Source organism: Cyprinus carpio, chromosome A17 (genome assembly GCF_018340385.1).
Source record: "Cyprinus carpio isolate SPL01 chromosome A17, ASM1834038v1, whole genome shotgun sequence".
Classification (NCBI taxonomy): domain Eukaryota; kingdom Metazoa; phylum Chordata; class Actinopteri; order Cypriniformes; family Cyprinidae; genus Cyprinus; species Cyprinus carpio.
Window position 1 is genome coordinate 10,815,313 of NC_056588.1, and position 19,629 is coordinate 10,834,941.

The 19,629-nt window shown below is 38.0% G+C and overlaps 1 protein-coding gene across 1 annotated transcript in view; it reads right to left on the minus strand.

Annotated features, from left to right (window-relative positions):
* Positions 1 to 2,817: 2,817 nt before the first annotated feature.
* Positions 2,818 to 19,629, minus strand: part of LOC109061282 (ABC transporter G family member 20-like) — a 30,069-nt gene continuing 13,257 nt past the window's right edge. Inside the window, exons 9-20 of the mRNA XM_042774023.1 lie at positions 18,358 to 18,454; positions 17,500 to 17,668; positions 17,112 to 17,212; positions 16,092 to 16,162; positions 13,121 to 13,170; positions 12,977 to 13,033; positions 12,790 to 12,860; positions 12,528 to 12,616; positions 11,992 to 12,095; positions 6,521 to 6,680; positions 5,864 to 5,968; positions 2,818 to 4,603 (exon numbers count right to left, since the gene is read on the minus strand). Coding sequence (XP_042629957.1) covers positions 4,497 to 4,603; positions 5,864 to 5,968; positions 6,521 to 6,680; positions 11,992 to 12,095; positions 12,528 to 12,616; positions 12,790 to 12,860; positions 12,977 to 13,033; positions 13,121 to 13,170; positions 16,092 to 16,162; positions 17,112 to 17,212; positions 17,500 to 17,668; positions 18,358 to 18,454 — 1,181 coding nt within the window. The 3' untranslated portion in view covers positions 2,818 to 4,496. The remainder of the gene's footprint in view (positions 4,604 to 5,863; positions 5,969 to 6,520; positions 6,681 to 11,991; positions 12,096 to 12,527; positions 12,617 to 12,789; positions 12,861 to 12,976; positions 13,034 to 13,120; positions 13,171 to 16,091; positions 16,163 to 17,111; positions 17,213 to 17,499; positions 17,669 to 18,357; positions 18,455 to 19,629) is intronic.

Here is a 19,629-nt window from a genome sequence, read left to right on the forward strand (position 1 = left end):
GAGAGAAAGAAAAAAAAAAATGCTCTGATTTTCCCTTATTCTGAGTGTACTAAATGTTTACTCTTTACGTCAAGTAAATAAAAAAAAAAAACACAAATAGATTTTATTTCTTGTGCATTTCTCAAGGAGGTAGATGTCACATCACCTGCTTACATAAACCTAAAAGTAATCAGATCATCTCTCTTCCACCCACTCTTTTGTGAAATGGGACTTTCCTTGCACTTAAAAGCAAAAACATTATGACTAGTCCTGGTGTAGATAACATGTTCAGTAGAGAGCTGATTTAACAGTGCCATGTAACTCAACACTGTGTTTGCGAAAGGGTTCCTAGCAGAGCTTGATTTGTTCAGACATGATCTGGTAATATCCTTACATCCACCTTCAACTCTAGTCCAAGCCTGCTCATAGCTCATAGCAATGTTGTGAAAACAGTGTAATGTTGGCACAAGTCATGTGTTGAAATACGTTTAATTTTATCACACTGCAAAAACAATGAAAGCAGGTGGATCAACGAAATAACAAGCACACATTTCACATCCATTTGCAGAAACCTTCAGAGATCAGCGCGGTTAGTGGTTAGTCAGTGTACGCAGACACGTACATGCATACATACATATCACACTAGCTTAGCTGTGGTGTAGATTATTATCTGCTTAAATTTGTTGTCTGTGTTTATGTTGTTATGGCAACGACACTGACACCTCATACCTGTATTTCTGCAGTTCTCACCTGTTTGACACTCTCTCTCTCTCACATAAACACAAACTAAGGACTAGTCCACAAAGGATGCGTTTCTGAGTTTCTCAGCACTGCTTGCTAATTTTTTTCTAATGTAAATATGCTTAACACAAATGTATTTTGCAAGGTGAGGTATTTTTTTTTTTTTAGCGTTTAGTGCACGAGCGCCTGTGTTCTTTCCTCTGCGTTGTATCATGCATTTTAACGAGCAAAATGTGTTCTAAAATGCAACTGTCAAGTTAAAATAAGTTTTAAAAACATGTCTTTACACCTTTTTTTTCTCCATATTTTTTCATTCCAAATCCTGGCGTTTAGTGTTTTTAAATGCAAAAACACATTCCATGTGAACGGCCCCTTTAAATGGTTTGTCTGTTTTAGCAGCACCATACTAATCTTTTATTTGATGGCATATGCTTTGTTCTGTTTTATAGTCCTATTCAATGTCTATAAATGTAGGAAAGAAAGTCCCTGATTTCCCATATGATGGTGTCTACACATTGCAAATGACTCCAAAGGCCATTGTTTTATCTGAAAGGTGATTTGAGAGCCTATTTTAAGTGCTGCCCTGATAAGATTCAAAACATAAGAGCTGTGCTGTCAAGTGAGCAGCATGTGAGAGAATCACAACACTCTGGCATTCAGATTGTTGTCCCAGCTGCCATGGTGACTGTAACTATGTACAAAATATATTTACAGAATGTTTAGAATATGGGAAAACAAAAAGAATAGAATCAAGTGCACAAGAGTCCAGATACTTTTTAATGTTCGAGATCACCTGCATTGAGCTATATTTTTAAATAGCAGCATAAAAATACTTAAATAGAGGGCAAATACATATTTGGTTCTCTCTCAGATTTTAACAGAATAATGAAAAGCTGCAATAGATTCTCTCTCAGAAGTCATCTCTTCCTTGAGTTTTTTTTAGCCTTCTAAATCCAAACTTGCTGTAACATAGCAGAGAGACACTTGCAAAGAATCTATTTATAGACTTTGATTTCACTGGGTGAAGTGCTGGTGATGTCATCTAATCACTGTATCTCTATACGTTTTTATTCTTGGTATAACTATTCCACCCGTATTTCTTTGAAATGTTGCATCAATTCTCATAAAATGAAAAGGTGATTTTGGTGTGAGGGAAATGGTGTTTATTGGATAGCTCAAAAATTACTGCAGTTTTGTGAATTTTTCTCAAACTTGAAAGCCAGAGAAGAACACTTTTCTTAGAAATAAAATCCAGAATAATCAATTATTCATCAGCTGAATTCCAGTAATGGATCGCTTGTGTTTGCAAACGACTATGAATCCTGATCATGTAACTTGGGTGCGGTATTTGATTTCCTGTAATATATGAAGCCTGATATGGGACGATGGGCATTTTTCCAGTCGTGCCTAACTGGAAAATACAGAGTAAAGGTTTAGCTTGTTGTTAGAAGTGTCTTGGTTCAACAGAATTCAATAGGAATTAGCAATTTGACAGCATCTTAATAATTTGCATTTATTATGAAAACAGGTAACACAATCTTCGGAACCTGTTGCATAAGAGCTGGAAGTTGACACTGACAAACAGCGTGACGTTAAATGCTTCAGACAATTACACTTACATTACGTCAGCAGCATGGATGTGTAACTGACGTGATGCATCTGACTGCATGACCTTTTTTTTCATCACCAGCGATACGTACATCAGTAGATATAAGATAAGATTAATAAAACAAGTCTCAGAATCAATAAGCTTATTTGTTTATTGGTGTCCCAGCATGCTGGATGTAGCTGACCTTTACAGGAATAGTTATTTTTGAATGATATTGTCTCTAATTAACATTTATGGCATGATGAATAGATTAATCTTTTGGAAATCTGTGAGGAAGATATCTGTAATATTCTGGGAATAACCTATTAAACTTATGAGTGATCATGAGAAGTTTTTGAAGCCAGCTGATATCTGACATGCAAATATTGAAATGGGATAATGGGATGGTAATAAAAGAGGTTGGAGAAGAAAAGTGCAAGACCTTAAAGAGTGGGTTATGGATTTTGATAAAAATTAAATATATACAAATAACACTCCTTATACAAATATGATATCTTATTAAAAAGGTTTATTCTTGAAAAAGATGTCATTAATTCCATAAAGATCATTTTACACCAAGAGCATGTCAATATGCACATATATAAGGACTTTAACATGCAACAATTCAAGAGGTAGCAAATAATGGTCTTGTGTGTGTATAAAGGTGACACGAGGACCTTTCAGAATGACACAGTACTTAACAAACCTTTGCCAAACATTTGTCTCTATTAGCCTCAACCGGAGCCAGACAAAGAAAATCTAGAACCAACAAAACTCTAGTCCTAAAATCAACTGTCAGCCTATGTTCTATTAAAACATACCATGAAATTCCAGCCTTTAGTTCGGGCGTCATTATAACTACAAAGAAAAGGCTGTCATAATTCTTAAATATTTGCAGAACTTTTAAACAGCAACATTTTACTGTTTAATTTCCATTTGCATAAAAAAAAATAGTGCTTAGTTTGTGAACTTTTCAAAGTACAGATATCTGATATAATGTGAACCAAATTTAGTTTTAAACAAACTAACAGTAACTTGCAAAGTCTTTCGGTTGAGTTAAGCAGGGTCTAGATTTGTTCAGTCTGACTGTAGTGTAGAGACTTCAGAGAATTTAAACCAAACCAGACCCTGGAACTGGTCGGAGAAGGTAAAGATAGAAATCAAGCATCCTAATGTTGAACTTCAAGATTCAAAGAGAAGAAAATTTGAAAGCATAAGAAATTTGTTGACATTTTAGAAGGAAAGTGAAACACACCTTAGATTTATGCCCCAAACCAATAAGCATTAGGTATCTTTTTTAAATATTCTATATGCTTTTCGCTCATTAAATACTGCACGCTAAAATATCCATCGACTTATTTTCACCATTCCAAGTAACTCAGCATATGGCTTGCATTGCAATGTAGTTTGTGCTGCTGTCTTTCAAATATAATATTTACTAAAATACAGGACTAAACTTCAGTTCAACTCGCAGGTTTAACTTTGGCCTGCTATGTGCTCAAATGTAAACACTGCAGTTCTTCCTTCATTTGCTTATGGCACTTGATGGATTATTAACACCCAGACTGCGAATCTAAACATTAAATAAAAAAAATAAAAAAAAGAACAAGCAGCAATTCGGAAAACAAAACACTACTATGCAAAGGGTAACCATGCTCGGTGATGAATCCTTGGTAAGCAGTGTTCTTTTTGTTCAGGATGAGTGAGTTCAAGGGTGGGAACACTGTAGGATTCCCTAAAGCAATTTAGATGGTTGTACACAACGTAAGGTTTACTGGCACAGACAATGCATATGGAACATATACTAAGAAACCTAGTCAGTGAATCTGAATTCAGGATTCACTACATACTGTATACAAGGGGGGAAAGAGGTTATGGAAATTTCAACAGTTGGCTTTAACACTTCCTTTTTTTCTTCTTTGATGGACTTTTTATACAAATTGAAGCCCATGTGAAACTCATGACGAGTGTTTTGCCATTGTCAGTAAACTGTTTGTTGAATAAATCTCTGAGCTGGTTGAGGGATGCCCTGAGTTTCACGCTGTTGCTCCTTGGGAGGTCAGTCTTGGATTAATGGCATATTAAAGGAGAGAGAGGCTCAGACTGGCAGATCCATATGTAAATCAATCTTCGGCCATGTCGAACACCACTATACCCAATCTGAAGCACCTTTCCTTGGCAGAGCCTCTCATGTTCTCAGCTTGAGAATGACCGTTGCCAGCATAAGGAAGAATGTGTTCCAGCCCAGAGTGACTACAAAACCTCGCCAAACCATCATACGGGACAGACCCCAACCTGAATGTGAAATTAGAGAATCGTAAGAAGATCAGTACCAGAACATGATGAACAGAAAACAAATCAATGTAAATTTAAGGAAGCGGTTAAATTTGTTAAATTCTTACATTTGTGAAAGCCTCTGTTTATACACATGAACCATTTAACAGAAATGATTCACTATAATGAATCAGACTTGTCAACACTAGATGAGAAAGGGGAGCATTTAGGACAGCTGTTGAGTTGAGTTAAAGGGATACTCCACCCCAAAATGAAAATTTTGTCATTAATCACTTACCCCCATGTCGTTCCAAACCCGTAAAAGCTCCGTTCGGACAGAACACAATTTAAGATATTTTGGATGAAAACCTGGAGGCTTGAGACCGACCATTTTTTTCATTTTGGGTTGGAGTATCCCTTTAACCAAACATTATGTATACAGTATGTACAGACTCCTCCCAGAGCAGTTTGTTTAATATTATTCAAATACTATTTTAGTATTTATTAATATTTCAAATGAGCTTTTATTTTTATATTTTTTTTTTTTTTTATGTTTTGATTTAGCATTTATTTTGTAAGTTTTTTGAGTTTTCGTTTATGTTTGTAGTTGTTTTTTTATTTTGTTTTGTCATTTTTGCCTTTCACTATCTAACCAACCATTTCCCATCCATGAGCAATGCTTGCAGGTAAACAACAGGGAGGCTGTGTGTTTAATTTAGGAATGGAGGCAGACACTCCTCCTGCTCTGTGAATAATTGAGAGAAGAGTGTCAGATGTCATGAAGTCTGCTGTAACTCAATATGTTTAAAGGAAAATGTTAGGTGAGTGGGACTTCAGAGAAGATTGTTGTGCGTGTGTCGGCTGAACACATCACAGAAGAGACGTTAGATATCTGATGTGTGCAGGTAAGACAGTCCCTTTGAAATGTGTGACGTGATGACAGCAACATGGTAGAAACTCAGTTTCTATGAATTGTGACAGGTGAGAAGACTCCACCTGTATCATGCAACTTAACCACTACGACCGTTGCACACTATTCATGTTGTGTACACATTTGAGTTTGAGTTATTGACAAAAATATCAATGTATTTATAATATACTTATTATAAATGAATAAATTATATTTTTATTTGCAATTAATTAAAATGTTTATTATTATTATTATATACTGCAAATAATAGATTTACATCGTAAGTTCAGTGGTACCAGTGTTATATCAAATGTGTGTGTGTGTGTGTGTGTGTTTGTGTGTGCGCGCGTGTATAAGTGCACACACTCTACCTCTGTACATGATGCAGCGTAGGGCTTCAGATGCATAAGTCTGGGGCAGTACTAGACTCAAATATCGCAGAGGATATGGGATACACTCAACTGGCCAGATAACACCTACAGGAGGCAGACAGAGATGACTAATTTCATTAATGTAAAACTTTAATCTGTAACATCATCTATGCGTATATTTTTAGTAGATACTAGTGAGCTTTTGTTACTTGAGCAGGCCATAAATGACAAATAATAAATTAGATGGTGCATGTTAATGTTAGTTATGACTGGTAAGTGGGGTCAAGACCTCTCTAAGGAAAATTTTCTTACAATAACCATCTATATTTCCTTTCAATTTTTATCTCATCCATCAATCATCATTCACCCTGTTTATTCCACTCCACAATCAATCCACGATTTTACTCACTGCAGAATCACATCCATTAATCCACTGGACACACCCAGATAGTATAGCCCTTATTATATTTTCTGGACTGCACCATTTTGGGGTGGAGGGAGAAATGATAGACAGTCTTAACACAGAGGGCTGCATCAATACTAAAGTGTGAGGTTTAAGGGTAACTTAAATATAAATATCACCAAGAAAAATAAGCCACAGTGTAACCTTCTCCTATCCAATTAATTTTTTAGCATCTGTGAGATCAGACAGTGTACCGCTAATGATGAGGTTGGGGTAGAAGATTCCAAGAGCCGCCTGATTGGCCGACTGCTCGTCATCGATAGCAGAGGAGATGACCAGCCCTAAGGAGATTCCTGTCACTCCCTGCAGCACAATCAATGAGATCACCAAAGCCAGAGATCCTTCATTAGGAATCTGCAAAGAGAGAGAGACATAAAAGAGAAAAAAATATATGGTGGCAATAATAAAAAATATATATATAATGAAATAGCTGTATTACAGTTTACACCATCTATATGAAGCACACAAGGTATGATGACACTTTCAGATATTACAATATACTAAATAATATATGTAAACATAAAATGTCATGAACTGCTCTGAGACATGAAGACTGAGGATCCAAATGCAGTGTTTATTCAGAGGGTAATCAACAATAGTGAACCAAACACAGGCAAAAGTCATAAACCAGCAAAACCATCCAAACAATAACAAGAAACACAGACAAAGATTAATCCAGAACAAGGGTCAGAATAAACCAAGACACAGGAAATAACGGCTCAGAAAAGCAGTTCCTAACACATACAAGACTTTACAATCAATGACTGAATAAACCAGGATAACCCTGCGTTCCATTCAGAAGGGCTCAACCCTATGCCCTAATCCCTTCAAAGGGTTTACCCTCCGGAGTGAGAGCTTCGAAGGGATGAAGGGTGTAGGAGTCAAAAAAACTTACTTCTGCTTCATCTTAACAAGACGATCAAGGAGGCACCTTCATCATACGTTTTGTATGCTGTTGACCCCCAGTTGTCTTTTACGTTAAATATAATGTATATTTGTATATGTAATGTAATATGTATTCGTAATATATATTGTCTATGTATTTGAAACATTTGAATGGACTGATAAAGGTAGCTGTAAATTATTTTGTTGAAGTACAATGTCGTTTTGACCACAATAATGACAAAATCTAACTTGTAAAATATTACAGTAGTATAGAAAAATACTACACATACATTTATAGGCGAAGTCGAACTCTGTGACGCCAAACAACTTCCTTGTGCAAAGGGTCATGGGGGCCTGAATTGTCCATCAGTTGTACCCTTCGAAATCCTTTATTCCAAAGGGCCCTTTGAAGAGGCCAGTTTTGAGCACTTCAGTTTGGAACGACCGTTCAGTATGGTGGCCATGATTGTTTTCACTTTGAAGTAGCCTTCGGAGGGCGATATATCAATTTGGAAGGCACTGTATATATAGGGTGAGAAGGGTTAAGGAGACACAGGTGTAAACTAGTGCTGATGAGTTCGGGCAAAGGATTAAGGGAAATGAAGTCCAATACTGAATGACAGAAGAATAGGATGGAGTGCCCTCTGGTGTTTATCAAAGGCACTCCAGCTGGTGATCGTGACATAGCCCCCCTTCTAAGGAGTGGTTTCCAGACACTCTGAAGAGGAAGTAGGACTGAAGATTGAGGCAAATTGGGAAGCCAAGGTGGAGCTAAAGGAGCAGGTGACCAGAGCGGGGCTCGCAGAGCAGGAAGCTAGGGCGATGCCGAAGACCACCAGGTCAGAGCTGAAGACTACTAGGGTGGAGCAGGTGGTGACCAAAGATCTCCACGGTAGAGCCGATGACCACCAAGATGGCTCAGGCTGAGCAGATGTCCACCAAAGTGGAGCTAATGAGGCAGGAGACCACCAAGGCGGCCCAGGCAGGACTGGAATAGAGAGAACCGAGAGGTTAACAACAGCCGATGCAGCCTCAACAGGACAGGCAAACAGTTCAGAGATGACTTGACAGGACAAGCAGGGAGTTCAGGAACAAACTCCTTGGCCGTAACATGGCACGCCTCTCAGAGTGGTCAGTGGTCTTCTCAGAGATGGCCTCCTTGGCCATAACAGGGCAAACTGTGAGTTCAAAGGCGGCCTCCATGGCTGTAACGGGACAGGCAGTAAGTTCACGGATGACCACTGAGGTCAAAACAGGACAGGTAGGGAGCTCATGAGCTGATGCCAACACAGGACTGAGCTCTGAGGCTTGAGTGGACTCTGGCACAAATTCAAGGACTGGAGTGTGCTCTGGAGCAGATTTAGGGACTGGAGTGGGCCCTGGAGCAGACTCATGGGCCAGAGTGCAGTGTGCAGCCCAAACACAAAAATTGGCCATCGCCATTACTGGAAGTGCAGCGGAGGGTGGTAGGACCTTTGAAATTGCCGGGCTTGAGAGCGCGGAGGCCACTGTTTAGTTTGCCGCTTAAACCAACATCAGCCGTGGGTCCTCCTCACTGGACATCAGTCTCGGTTGCCTGGGCACTGCCTTACTTGCTTCAGGAGCAGGGATCATGATGGCTGGGAACACTGGCTCGGCGTCCATGATGGCTGGAGACTCGGGTGTGGCAGCCATCTTGCAGAGAGGCTCTGGAGTGGCGGCCATGACAGGACGAGCCTCTGGAGTGGAAGCCACCACAAATACTGGGCTCGCGATTCTCAGTGTAGGGCATGCTGGAACCCGCAGCCTATCAAGCTCCTTGGCTACCGGCCAAGACTTCACAATCACTGACTGAATGAACCAGGCTATATATAGACCAATTTGGGTCACATGCAGCTGTGCGCACATTGTGGTGGCAGAAAAACACTGGGAACAAGTGGAGAGAAACGGGTAAAATTCATGGAATAAGAGAAAAAAATTATTGTCATGCCTTTGGATGTCGGAATCAGAATGCAAATAATTTTTATAGAATACTGTCGTCAAAGACACCATTTGAAGCTAAACACAGACTTTTAAATGGACAGACTATGGATGAAACCTGCTATGATTACCCCACTTTTAAAGCATGAATTTGATTTAAACAATAGGTCTACATTATTTTTACATACAGTTCATAAGGGACATATTGTCTTAGCCCTGCAGTTACAGCATGAAATAGCCAACTATTTAAACCTATAACATTTACCTATTTTACCTCACAATTCTGACTTTTTTTCTCGCAAATGCAAGGTTATATCTCCTAGTTCAAACTTTATAACTCAATTTAACTCAACAATTGCAATTTTGTTGATTCTGAGGGGGGCAAAAAGCCAGAAGTGTGGGATATAAACTCATGATTCTGAGACGAGGGTAAAAGAGAGAGAATGAGGAGTTGATTTTTCTTATCAGAATTGTGCAATATAATCTCGGAATTGTGAGAAAAAAAGTTTTATTCCATGCCTTCCATAGACTGCTATTATAAAACGGTAATTTTCTTCCACTAGATAGGCTATCATCACCGTTTGTAAACACCAAATTGGTCTATAGGGTTAGCAGACAGGGTTAATGGGAATTAGGTGTGGACAATGAGTGCTGATGAGTCCGGGCAAAGGATTATGGGAAATGAAGTCCAAGACTGAGTGACAGAGGAATAGGATGGAATGCCCTCTGATGGTTATCAAGGACAATCCAGCTGGTGATTGTGACAAATATAAGTGATCATGCTTAATGTTTTTATGTGTGTTATACATAGGTGTGCAAGTATTATGTTATCATATTCTAAACACACTCTTAAATGTAGAGCTAATTTACTATTGTACAACTGAATAAAATACATGTGAGAAAAAAAGTGATCTAATTTATTTTGTGAAATGTGAGTGTGTGAAGTGACGTGTGGCGACCCATACATGGAATTTGTGCTCTGCATTCAACCCATCCCAGTGCACACACACAGTAGTGAACACACATGCCATGAACACACACCTGGAGCAGTGGGTAGCCATGTGCTGTCGCGCGGGGAGCAGTTGGAGGTTCGGTGCCTTGCTCAAGGGTCTCACCTCAGTCGTGGTATTAAGGGTAGAAGAGAGCGCTGTACATTCACTCCCCCCACTGACAATTCCTGCCAGACCTAAGACTCGAACCCGCAAGCTTCGGGTTACAAGTTTGACTCTCTAAGCATTTGGCCACGACTGATTTTAAAAGTATAACAGAATGACTGCTGGGTAAATTTCCCTCTCCACTTCCTGTGAAGTGCGATTTCAGTCTCTGTGCTGTTCTTCAGAAAGCACCCCGACATAAAGTTTTGAAACATACCATTTTAACATTATGTTCCAAAAATAATATATGTAATATTTAACAATAGGTTGTTTTTAAAAAGTCATTCAAACTGATGGTGTCTGATCATACCGGCATGACAAGACATCATAAGCAAGTGTGAAAGTATATTGTTTAAAGCTCACAGCTCTTATTGGCTGATTATACAGCACTTGCTAGTCAATGCAACCCTTTACTGCTACAGTTACACATCAGACATAGAATCTAATCTAAAGCTTGGTTTGTTACCAAAGCAATCCCTTTGTTGCTGTGGTGGTCAAGCACAACTCACTAGACACAAAGTAAGGAATTATTTATGAATAAATAAACTTATATTGCTCAGTCCTAGGGCTGTTTCTAAAATTCACAAAGCACAGGCTTTCACATAACCTAATTCCCCCCTACAACAGCCCTGCTCAGTCTTGACATGTTTAAAGGGATAGTTCACCCAAAATGAAAATTCTGTCATCAGTTACTCACCCTCAAGTTGTTCCAAACCTGTATGAATTTCTTTCTTAAGTTTTCTAATTGTATGAATATTTCACAATAGTACTTTTTTTACCTGTATTTTAATTAATCTCTCCATATCACCATATGCTGCTTATGCTCTTCTGTATCATCCGTGCCACAAGAATGTGCTGTTTCCTTTCAAATCAAAGCTAAATACACGTAGAAACAGCTCATCCTTGTGGTGCGGCTGATACAAAAGAGCATATGGTGATATGGAGAGACACAGAGGAGACTGTTGACAAAGGAATTGTTGAATAAAGTCGTTATTTTTGTTTTCTTCGCTTACAAAAAGTGTTCCCGTCGCTTCATATAACCTAGATTGCACGTCTCATGGCAGATGAAGTATTCCAATGACGACTTTCATACCTTTTATGGACCTTGACACTGTTATTTACTTGGTTGTTTATGGGACAGTCACAGGCCTCCCGGTTTTTATCCAAAATATCTTAAATTGTGTTTTGAAGACGAACAAAGCTTTTACGGGTTTGGAACGACATGGGGGTAAGTGTTTAATGACAAAATTTTCATTTTGGGGTGGAGTATCCCTTTAAGATGAGAGGATCAGATTGCTTGAAAGTTGGCTTTAGATTGCTTTTGTTCTTGTGTAAATATTGTGTACAGTCCTGCACTACTGCAAACTTCACAGTGGACTACTAAACACTCCATCTGATATTATGTCTCCCAAATGTCGACTTCAAGGACGGCAAAGACTGAGGATGCCATTTGGGACAGACTGTTGAGATGTATATTTGGGACCGAACTGCTGAGATGTATATATTACTAATAAATATAATTACCCTTCCACTTACAAACAGAATAAACAGCACAGACACACACACACACACACACACACACACACACACACACACACACACACAGATCTTGAATCTGGAGACGAAGTATTAATGGGATTAATGGGAAAGCTAACACAAACACTCACTTTGAAGACCAGCAGGATGAAGATCAGCAGAAGGATGATTTGAACACTGATGACAAACAGCTGTGAGAAGAGGTGTGCCAGCATGGTCTCCAGAGAACTCACACCTCAGAGAAACACACGCAAAGAAACAAATACACATACATCTATGAAATACATACTATGAAATGCTCACCAAGTGTTTTGAAATCTCTTTATGCTGCTCATGGTTTTAGCTGCTGTGGGTGATCAGCTCCCCCTATTGGTAAATCTCTAAAACTGCTTGTTATGAAGTCTTGATTAAATGTAGTAATTCAATAAAAATGAAATGTGCCCACTTATTTTAATGGTGAGAACACCAAAAGTTTAGAGCTAAGTACTATTTGTGTAAATAGGCATAATTTCTTATCCTGCAAGACGGTTCTAAGTGCAGGGTTGTGAATGGTTTGTGGGTGGTTTGTAAATAAGACCGGAATATACACTGAAATATTCCATTCATTCTTTAGTAAATTCATCCCTAAATCAAATGATGGCCATCTGGTGGATGTGAGCTATCTCACCTGCCACCCAGCACCTGTCCAGCAGCCCCTCCTTTCTCTCTAACACAAAGGACAGAGCAGTCAACCCCACTGCCAGGTAAAATGTGATGCTGAAAAGAGAAAGAAAAGGAGAGATAGATGATATTGGAAGAGGTCCAACATGATGCAGTAGTATTATCTTACACTGTAGTAATAGTTTTGAATGGCTGTAAGTGTGCATCTGTATTAATGTTGTGATTAATGTTGTGATTAATGGCATACATGTGCATGCATGTGTGCTTACCTCAAAACTGCTCCTGGCGTCACAAAAGTTGTGAAATCTGTATTCTTTTTGCCATATATAGGTTCTTCAAACTACGAAACCACATGAAACAAGAAATAAGGATGGTATTTTAAGAAATGAAGAATAAAGGATAGAGTTATAAATGGCACACATAGAGAAAAAATTAACATCAGTGCTCTGTACTCACTTTTATTGGGAAGGCCACCATGTATGACAAACTCCCCAGCTTTGTCTCGATAAAAGCCTTTTGAAAGTTCAGAATAAGACAAGGAAAATTTTTCATGTATTCGAAGGATGGGGAAAAACTTAAATGTACATTTTTAAAACCCACCTCAAAGGCCTCAAGGAGTTTTTTCTGCAGCATTAGAGCAATCTGTCTGTCTGAAATATCGGTGAGTAAGAATGTTATACTGAAATATAGTTTAATTGCTTAATTCTAATTATTTATCTAATCACATAATATGAAATAAAAATAATCTAAACTGATTAATTATAATCATGCAAAACAGAAGCTATTAATGGTCTCAGAATTTTGAATCACACTTAATGTCCAAAGATGCATGCAAAATTCTGTGAAAATCAGTTCAACAGAGATTAAATTCAGCCACAACCGTAAAGGCCATAAAGTTATTCAGCTGTTAATAAAACTAACAATAATAAGTAGGGTTGGGAACCGAGAACCGGTTCTTATTCAGAAACGGTTCTGTTTTTTGAAAAGAACCGGAATCGTGAGCAATTTCTAAGTTTCGGTTCCGAAACAAAGCGCAGTGAGTGAGCAGCCTTGCACCGGTGTTCTGATGATTCAATGTTTCCTGTAAAGGATGTCACAAACCAAATAACAGAAACGCCGCCCTGCCTCTTTAATTACTGAGCACATTGTTTTTTAATAACGCGCACTCCACAGATGCACGCGCACGCGTCTTTAACTACCAAGCACACGTTTCCCACAACTGCCCGCGCACTCGCACCTTTGATAACTGTGCACGTCGTTTTGTCTGACTGTACATGTACTGGCCACGCGCAGCAGCTGCTGCCACTAAACTACATTATATTTGTCCCACATTGTCATTAATATACATACTGACTTCAACTTGGACCACTAAATAAATAGACTTCTATTGTTATGTAAGTATGAGGGTTAGATTATTTAGTGTAACGGTCATTTCAAGAGTGATAAACAAAGAGATAGAAAATATTGATTTTCATGCATTTTAAATTATTAAAAATGTGGAAACCACTCACTGCATCACAGCATCTCCTGACTGCATTATTATTTGTAAAATAGGTGCTTTATGGAGTGTGTGTATACATTGTTATAACAGTATAACAGTGTATATTTCATTAATTTAGGGAAATGAACAAGTGTCTTAGCCCTCAAGGGACTGTTTGACCAACCAGCTTATTCCTGCTTAAAAAGCAAAATGTTACTTATAGTGTAAAAATCATCAACTTTGAAGCACATGTTGATTGATAGACTAGCATTACTCAACATTACTTACTACCTTCCAGCAACACTACATTCAACTAAGGTAAAATAGTAAAAAACATAATAATAGTTCATTTAAATGGAATCAGAACCGGAAAATTTGTATACTGTAATATATATGTTGAATTTTGACATTGCCTTTAAATTAAGTTGACAGTAAGTAATAAACAGTATTGAGTATTGAGTAGTTGAGTATTGAGCATTTTCCCTTACCACTATTTTTTCAATAGTTGTTTAATGATTTTAATGGAACCGGAATCGGAATCGGAACCGGAACCGTTAGGCAGAACCGGAACCGGAAAATTTCTAACTATTCCCAACCCTAATAATAAGAGATTAAAGAGCAGGTCATATGGGTTTTTGAAAAATCTCTCTTTTGCAGTTTATAACGTAGCTATCCTTAAATGAAAACAATCTGCAAAGTTGTTAATCAAAAAAGTGCATGATAAATAAAGATATTGTCTCTCAAAAGAGAGTGTCGGTTCTGAATTGCCGTAACGAGTCGTTATATGTTCGACTCTTTTGCCTGTTACCGGTGTACGTCACTGAGTAACACATTTGCATAATCCCCGCCTGCCCGCGAAATACGAACAGAGTCTGACCTGCCCACAAACACTTTTGCTATTAGTGCGTTTACATCATGTTGAGAAGACGGGGGTGTTCAAGGATACCACAGAAATACAATTCGAGCCTTTTGTTGTGTGCTTGCCATTTTATCAAGAACTGCTTCTCTAATCTTGGCTTTTTATCTTTGTTGGCTTCTAATCTTCTTAATTTGGACCAACAAGCTCTCTGAACCACGACCTGTAAGTAGTACGATTGATACGTTAGGTGTACATTTTCAATTGAGTGCTCAAAATATAATTTTTTTGTGCCAATATGTGATGTATACCTAGTGCAGCTTTAGGTTTCCAGGTAAAGTACGATATTACTGTCTTACTGAAGTAGTTCTAAAAATTCGCAGTGAACCTAAGAATATGTCGATTATTGTAGACTGACGTTGTTCTAATTACTTTGTTTAATGATAAAGAATGTAGTGTAGCACACAGACTTTATAATAATTGTGAAACTGCTGTTTATTGTGCTGCACTGGCAGTTACAGGGTTAATGCGGGAGAGATGAGTGATTTCGGCTGGTGCTCCTGTGATACAACTGTTCTGCGTTCTGATTAAAAGTTAAGACCAAGCGTCTTTTGTCTGTCGTTCTTCAAAAATTACAGTAGACATATTTTGGTTTACAAACTGTATTGTTTCATCAGTTAGTCACGTTAGCACTCGGCTAACGTATCCACCTAGTGTTCACAGTTTAGCAGCTAAACTTTAGCTGTGGGCACGATTCACTTGCATAAGTGTTTTTGTATTTTATGTCATTATAAGAATGGATTGACTATATTATTGTTTTATGTAAAGGTGCTTTGTCAATGGTAGCGCTGGCTAACTGGCTCAAGGACTCATCTCTGTGCCAATCACAACAGGTTTGGCCCAGCTGACCAATCAGAGCAGAGTAGGCTTGAGGAAAGGAGGGGCTTGCTCCGAACTTGCTTGAAACGAATAATTTCCTAATCATTGGCAAATGACTCTAATATTAAATGTATATTCTGAGAAAATTACAATGTTTTCTGACCTTAGATGCATTTAAACCTGATGTAGGGGACTCCAATACAATATTGGGACACTTTAAAATACCATATGACCTGCTCTTTAATACTCTGTGCTGCCTCAAGACTTAAAGGGCACCCTCTTGTGGCAGCAATATGAGATCATGTGAATTCAAAAGCAAAGTAATATTGATTGGGTTAAAAGTTAATAGAACTCACTGGTCAGATCCAGCCAAACATGTACTGATCCTCCTTCAACCACATCTCTGGAGACTCTGGGCTGTAGCATCCTGCACACACACAAAATAATAAGCATAATTTCACAAGGGCCATGTTTACAAGGGCCAATAAGTTACATTTCACAAGGCCCATGTTTAAACCAAATATATATATATATATATATATATATATATATATATATATATATATATATAATATGTGTAATATTTAAAAAGCTCCAGTCAGGACAGAGATGCACAAAACATGACTCAGACACCTACGAACAGACTGACACAAAGGCAGGACAGACCTTCTTTTCGCCACCTTAAAAATTCACTCCTACAGCCTCTCCCAACACTCTCCCCATCAGTGGCTCTACTACTATTGTCACCTGACATGGCATGTTGTTTACACGAATGCTTGCGTTTTTTTAGGTTGAAGGGAAAACACTTCATACGGGTAGTTGATGACATATTCAGGCCTGATGTTTAATGTGCACTGTGCACTGATGCAGTCAAGTGTTTCTGACTGTTGAGGCAGGTGTTTGTGTGTTATGTGTAAGATATTTGAGTGTGCATGATAAGATGATGTAAGTGAACCCTTAACAGGAGGAATGGGTCTAAAGAACATCTAAAACACCTAAAGAAGATGCAGAAAAAAATATCACTCATTTGAAGTCGTCCTCTAATGAACAAAAAAAAAGAGAGACTGGACAAAAACAGATCTACTTGCAGTACTGGGTAACAGTAGTGTTTATTGGTTAAAGAAAAAGTTGTAAATGAATCAGTTTTTTGAACGGGTTATTTGCAATGAACTAGCCAAACAAGTCAAATGGTCCAAATAGGTTTTTAAAAATATATACACAATCAAAAGACAGCTTATTTGTCAGAACAAATATGTTTCTTTCTCAAGGTAAGCTTTACAATCAGGTTTATGGAACTTGGCAGACATTCTTTGGCCACAACATCAAAACATGTTCAGGTCTTTTTCATAACAAACTTCTTACACAGTGGAGCTCACCTTTTGGTTAGATAGCTGGTGAAATTCTCCCCAAACTCTATGACGCCCCAGTAATCCCCATTTCGGATACCAGCAAAAGCTTCAGAATGAGACAAGCTCACCTGCAGAAAGGAAACAGGAAACTGTTCTTCTATCTAGAAATGAACACTCAAAATAAATGTAAAGTTTTTTGAAAGTTGTTTTTGTTCCTCTAATTTGTTGAAGTGAAATCAAGAAAAGAGGAAGTGAGAGAATAAGAGTATGTCTGTCTGTCTATAATTTATATTATATTCTTTCTATTCTTTATTATTTTAGAGAATAAAAAAAGACTGTTAACAGACAAAATTTAGTCCTATATACATAGGATCTTTATTTTGTAAATTTTGTGTTTGAAAACAAATGTGCGTACCTGGTAGACACTTGTGTTGTCAAGGAAGGACAGCAGTGATCTACTATAGGCACTGGGACTGCTTTCATTATTGACCACAGCCACATCAATGCCTTTAGGGTCTCCACCAATACACAAGCACATCAGACAGATCTGAATTACAGGCAACAGGAACTGGAAACAAATGGACCTGAGTACAAACCAGAGGAACACACATTGTTTTGAGTTAAAATGCTTTGATTATCTAAAAAAAAAAAAAAAAAAAACACAGTGACGCAAGATATCTGCACAGTACAAGAGATGGTTTGCGAAGGACAACAATTAGATATTTAAGTACATTCAATCATTCCTGCCATCATCCATTTATTCAGTTTGCTTAATAATAAGAAATAATAAAAATGGCCCATTGTCAAATTTTTAGTTATTGATTGGATTCAATCATTCCTGATATCATAGATTAAAAATCCATGATAGCATTTCTATGACTTTCCAAAAATAGGAAAAATAAAAAAAAGAAAACTGTCAAATTTGCAGGCACAAAAACTAGCTGTTTGTAATTTAATACCAAGTTAATATAACATATGGGTGTTATAATTAATAAAAAGTTAATATATAAAATTGGAGTTATATGTTTGTAGTTTTGTTAAATAGTTTGCTCAATGGTCAATGTTCACTTTATTTATAAAGCACATATTAATACAACAAATGTTGACCACAGTGCTGTACATGAGACAATGCAGAATAACAATAAAAAACACTTTAAAGTACTATACCATAACAACACTCAAACACAAATAAAACCTCAGACTCAATGGAGCAATTGGTAAAAACCAGTTTCACCACTAACAACGCACTCATGTTTGATTAGGACATCATTACCCTGGCATTCTCCTCATTCGAACCATCGTCTTGATCATCAGTGCTGCAATGTTACGCCACTTTGGTATGACGTGTCTGGCTCGCACTTTCCAGTCAGCTGCAGAGACACAAGTACATTTCAACTGCAAACATCAGTCTAAATGGTGATCAAAAGATGCTATTCTTAATACATATTTTTTAGGTACATTTATGAAACCAGTGACATTTTGGCTACGTTTACACTAGTGCGTTTTCATTTTAAAATGCATAACTTTTGCTATGGTTATGCCTGTCGTTTACACTTCTCCATCGTTTTCGACCCTCGAGACTTTCGAAAACGCTGCAGACCCCGTTTTAGTTTGAAAACTCCGTGGTTGCGTTTCAGTATAAGGCTACGTCTACATTAATCCGGATACATTTGAAAACGGTGTTTTCGTTTTAAAACGCTCTCCGTCCACACTAGCGTTTTCAAGCATTTTCCAAAAGAGTCTCATCCACACAGAAACATCAGAAAAGTTAAATTCGCTTTCTGCGCATGCGTAAAGCCTCAAAAAGCTCACTGCAGATTATACACATGGAACAGACATGAAATGTTTTCATGCAGTTTTTCTGACAGGAAATTTTATATATTTTATTTACGAAAAGAACTCACCATTCACTGACGCATCCAGGTCGCACTCACTCACGATTGTACGTCTGATCTATAACGCAACTCGTGATCGCGAGTAAATTTGCTTTCATCTTTGCAGGACTGTGATATGAAGATTGTACAAAGTAACACATCTATAGCAATAGTGTGAAAGTGCATAGCACATAACGTGCACAATACCAGTATAAACACGGATATCTATTGGTATAATATGCGTCACATGACTAAACTTGCAGCATCGTTTTCAAAAGCCTTCGTTTTCAGAGTCCACACTACAACGCAAAAACAGCGTTTTCAAATTTATCCACTTTGTAGAGCGTTTTAAAAAGCTCCGTTTTCCTTGATAAAAACGCCGTCTCAATGTGGACGGAAGGCCAAAACGGAGAGAAAAAGATGCGTTTTCAAACGAAAACGTATTAGTGTGGACATGGCTTAAATGGACCAAAACAGAGACTTTTGAAAACGATGGCATGGCTGCTCACATTCGCTCTGCGTATCCTTGACGACCGTGTAAACAATAACATCATGCTCATTGTTGTATCTGCATGAATGGTCATGTGACTTTGTTTTCGGTTGTGCAGTGTGGACGGAGATAGTTTCTTAAACACAGTGAAAACACAAGTGTAGACGAGGATCGTTTTCAT